At 35.5% G+C, this 4857-nt stretch overlaps 1 protein-coding gene across 1 annotated transcript; it reads right to left on the bottom strand.

Moving 5' to 3' along the window:
- Positions 1 to 602: 602 nt before the first annotated feature.
- Positions 603 to 1947, bottom strand: Slbp (Stem-loop binding protein). Its single transcript, XM_067772267.1, has 2 exons — positions 1666 to 1947; positions 603 to 1603 (listed from the first exon to the last, which is right to left on the bottom strand). Exons 1-2 carry the CDS (start codon positions 1810 to 1812, stop codon positions 893 to 895), a joined length of 858 nt encoding a protein of 285 aa, XP_067628368.1. The 5' UTR covers positions 1813 to 1947; the 3' UTR covers positions 603 to 892.
- Between the last annotated feature and the right edge of the window lie 2910 nt (positions 1948 to 4857).

The raw sequence follows: 4857 nt of genomic DNA, 5'->3' as shown, positions 1-4857 counted from the left end.
AAGAAAAATCTGATGAAATAATGAAAAGTGTGACCCGAAAGTCTCCCACATCAACCGGAGCAAGTTCTTATACACAGATTAACTTGTAGCTTTTCAATAACTTTCGCAATTCCTTTGAAGAATGGAATCGGAAATTCGAAAGTACTTTTTCCATTCCTCGTAACATAATTGAAGGAAATTTCGATTACATTTCACATTCCTTTCGAAAGTACTGGGAAAGAAATTGCAATTGCGCAATTTTTTTTTTTTTTTAATTAATTAAATTAAATTAAATTAATTTTGATATTTTTTTTTTGGGAATTGAAATGTAATCAATTCCTTTGCTGTGCAGAATAGGAATTAAATTAACCCAGCTCTGAAAGGTACCAGCCCGACCATCTCGGGACCGATTAATATGACCAATTTAACCTTCTAGGCCTAAACGCTCTTCCGTATAAACTCATTGCAAGGCGGAGAAAGACTCTATGGGAATCTATCGCCTACAATTTCATTAAATATATACCATGATTTCAACCCATCCTACCCTTCATTGCACCTTATCGGGAACATGACTGCAATATTGCAGTTTGGTGGCTGTGCTATATTAAAAACAAATATTCGTGTTCTTTTCAAAAGCCTTTAATGTTAGGCAACCAAAATATAATATACTACATATATGTAAATATTCAATATTTCACCTTTAATACAAATTTTATATTTTTTGCATATTTAACTTATTTCCAAAAAAAATGAGAAAACAGTTCTAGCGATATAATAAAATATGTAAAACGAAAATTAAGCATTTACTACGAACAAAAAAATATGTTATGTAAACATGCGAACGCACGCAAAAAATAATAATCATTAGTGAAATATATATATAATGTATGTATGTTAACATTAAATACAGCCGCTAATCCGATTCAGTATCATCATCATTCGCCCCACCGGTTGCTGTGCCAGCAGCTGGTTCTGGGTCATAGTAGTGTAGCTGCTTGCGCCACACTTTTACTATCCCATCAAATGTGCGACGACTATATTTTCCAAACTTATCCGGTGTTCGAGGATGATCGCGTGTACGTTGATGTCGCGGTACCATTTCTATATAACGTTCATATGCCAAAGTATTTTTGCCATATTCAATTTGTTTTTGACGACGTGACAATATAGCTGGATCGTCTTCTCTTTCCCCTCTATTTCTCGATGAGGATGCATGAGATCCGTTACTATTATACCGTGAACGTTTTTGTGCGTCATATTGGCATTTGCTATGATTAGTGGAGCGCTTAAAATTTCCGTTTTCGTTAATACAATGATCATTATCAAGCCCGGCGCCATCTCCATCACCATAATCACTATTCCAATCATTAGGACTATCAGAGCGACTGTCATTACTTGGTGTGTGTGAGTAGCGTCTTTTGAAAGGTGTTTTTAATTTATCCTCTTTTAATAAACGCTCATACTTTTCTTCATTAACTCCTTCTATGAACTCTAGTGATATCTCACGATCCTGAGATGCTGCAGATTTAGAAGTATTAACTTCCTCTTGACTACTATCATTGTCATTTGCTATTTCTTGTCCATTTCTATTGTTGATTTCTACACTTTTATTTAGTGACGAACGCTAATTTTAAAATATATGTATATTAGGCATTAATAAATTAAAAGTGATCTAAAAGTACTTACACGACTTTTGTCATGTTCAGCGTTGTGCACCTCCTGCGCCCAAGATCCATGAAAAGACATGATAGACGAAGCTGAAGAATTGTGACTGCATTCGCCGATACTTTTTCGCAAAGGCGATCTTTCTGCAGACGTTGCGTTACGTAACATTGGTGTTTTTTAATTATTTATTTATTATTCAGAAATTTTACAACTTTTATAAATATGTGAAAAATTTACAGAATTTGTACTGTTTCCCGCGCACCTTTTTGTTTATTTTCTAACAAGCTTCTTTCAGTGATGGAAAGTTGCGCTTTGATAGAGATGGGAAAGGGGTAAATACCCAAAAGGTAAATACCCGGCAAATTGGTTATATATGGTGAAAATGCGTAAATACCTAAATATTTACCCAAAAGTAGGGTAAAAATAATCTTTTGAAAAATATGGGAAACAAATTCAATCCAAAATGTGGTAATTTTTTACGACAGCATGACACTGCTAATACGCGTCAAAAAATATCGAGAGAGATGTCAAAAGACGCGCATTAATCTCGAGAACAATAATCTCACAAAAAATTGTGAACATAATTGTTTTGTGCGGATATAGTTTTGGCCTCCAAACCGGTGTTGGACCCACCCAGGGTAATTTTTTATAAGCGCATCCAAAGGCCGCAAACGCAGAAAGGTTTTCTGTGCAAAAATACTATGGATACCTCCCCCAGTTTTGGAAGTACCCGCGGGTCTTTTTTCGGGTTTTCGTTAATATCTTTTGAACGAGTTAAAATTTTTATTTTCCGCCTTCGGATTATTAATACTGATGTCAAGACGCATCTCCCGATATTTTTGGACGCGTATTAGCAGTGTCATGCTGTCGTAAACAATTACCCAAAATGTACACAATTGTGATATATTAGTTTTAATCTGTAATCTAGCGTTTTTCAAAAATATTTAGCCAATAATGCATGGCGTTGCAAAAATTTAAGTTTACCCAGTAAACATTTTAAGTCAAAAAAGAGTCCGAAAAATATCTAAATTGGAGCGTTTACAGTCGGTATGTGCTCATTTGGGAGGCCGAACGCAATATTTTTCGTTCTTGCAATGGTCGTCCTATATGAGCCTATTAACGTATATCATTTGAGTCTAAATAAGAGACCGACATAAGTCTTAAAAGGCGTTTAAACAGCTCATATTATTATCTACTGGAACTCTCCGGCGTCAATTTTAACTGTAATAAACTCTGATTATATGACACATATATGGCCTATTTATTAGGCATCGTCAGCGCTTATTGGGCCATATATAGTTCGACACACCTGGACAGAGCGTGGCAGCTTTGCGGTTACATTAAAAATGTCGAGAAGCGTCCATGAATGGAAAAACGTCGATGCTTATACAAGAAGAGAAAAGCAAGGTTAACAATAATGTACAAATGTAATTCATTTTGTATTAAACTTTGTTCCAAACTTGCTCTGACGAACATAAATAGTTGTAAATGATAATTGTGCATGCTAGGTTTGGAGCTTTTAGGCCGTTAAATAAAAGGCAAAAGTTAAATTTTCTTTTACCCTCCTACGCGTTTCGACGCTTTTCTGATTCCTACATTGCCCACTTATTTTGGACTCGTTTCGGATTCTTAAATTATGAGCGTCGTGAGCATGTTTGAGGGGTAGCTTTGTTTGCGTAAATATGTGTACCCTATAAATATTCTCGTACAGTTCTGGAGTTCAATATGGGTCCGAAAAATATCAGCTTCAAATATGCTATCACCTTAGAGCCTTTTATGACTCCAATTTGATGAAATTATGAACAAACGAAAAATATTAAAATCAGTAAACTAGGCAGTTCCGGAATAAAAACTCAGATATTTTTCTGCGACAATTTATTCTAAATAAATAATTAATTCAACTAATACTTATTTCATTTCTATCTTATCCTCATGGGAGTTTTACCACAACAATTTTCTCCCCTATGTTTTCTGCTTCGGATACAGTAGCATAGATAGGAGGGGTGGGCGATTTAGGGGATAGATGGCCCTCCATCGGAGTCGGTAATGTATATATGTATGTATATGTATATTCAGGTTTAGTCTCAAAAAATTATCAAGGTTCTGCTCAATGTTCCGTTTTCAACTTCATTAATTAAAAAAATATTTGTCTTCCCAATTTAATAATTCATACCGAAAACTAGTAGTTCGTAAATAGTGTTTGGTGATGAGTGCACGTTAGGTTGCGTGCTAATCTAACTCCCCGTGGTAAATGCAATTTGCTTCATGGTGAAGTCATTGATGAGTTATCTAAAAAACCCCCCCGCCGGCTCGATTTTCTGTTGTAATAGACCGACAGGCATTTCGTGTTAAAAACACGTAGAAATGAAAGTTTTACTTTTTATAATAATAAATTTGTTTACTTTTGTTGACTAATATATAAACTAAAATGCTAAAGACTGATTTCCTATGTATTATAGCACTGAAATTATAATTACGTCATTGCACATTCTCTATCCCTCCCCATGTCCCAAGGCTATCTACGCCACTGTTCGGATATATGTCAAAAATTCTTCCTAAAAGCCCTGAAGTATGTCATTAAAAGACTCAAAATTAGCAGTATATGACGCCGATAAGGCTCATATATGATATCGGAAGGAGGCCTGTATAAGACTTGTGTTCGATGCAAAATATGAGCATATAGCATTCGCTTCAGGCTCCTAAATGAGTTCATAACGAGTTCAAACGATCCAAAGTTTGGACTCCTTTCAGACTAATTGTTGACTCCGAGTGTTTGCTGGGTTGTTTGTTTAAAACCAAAACGAAAATTTCAAAGGACGTATAAATTTAATTGCTGAATTGTAATTCCAAGCAGCCCCGATTCAAATGAGTTTTAAATACCCAAAAAAAGATACAAAAAAGGAATATTCCGGGTATTTTCCTGGTATTTACCCATAAAAATGGTAAAAACCTGGTAGAATCCCATCCCTAGTCATATTGTCACCCCGAAATACCGGGACTATATTTTCAAAAAATATGAGATTTGGGAAGTGTTTCGGGTTCTGCTATTGCACAATAAGGGACGCGATATGTTTATACGCAGGCCGGAGAGATTACTGCCGCTTCATATGAATTGCTTGTTGTTGTGGTATTAACGATAAAAGCGATCCCAGAAGGTTTTGGGAAGTGTTATCGAGGTGGATGGTCCCTTGCCGGAAATAGATCCGTTACGTT

Source organism: Eurosta solidaginis, chromosome 1 (assembly GCF_040869045.1).
Source record: "Eurosta solidaginis isolate ZX-2024a chromosome 1, ASM4086904v1, whole genome shotgun sequence".
Classification (NCBI taxonomy): Eukaryota; Metazoa; Arthropoda; class Insecta; order Diptera; family Tephritidae; genus Eurosta; species Eurosta solidaginis.
Note: the sequence above shows the minus strand (reverse complement) of the source record. Positions and strands in the feature narration are given on the sequence as shown.

Coding starts and splice junctions, on each gene's coding strand:
- Slbp (XM_067772267.1), bottom strand. CDS start 1,812: ATGTTACGTAACGCAACGTCTGCAGAAAGATCGCCTTTGCGAAAAAGT. Junction 1,604..1,665: donor CTGAACATGACAAAAGTCGT/GTAAGTACTTTT, acceptor TTTTAAAATTAG/CGTTCGTCACTAAATAAAAG.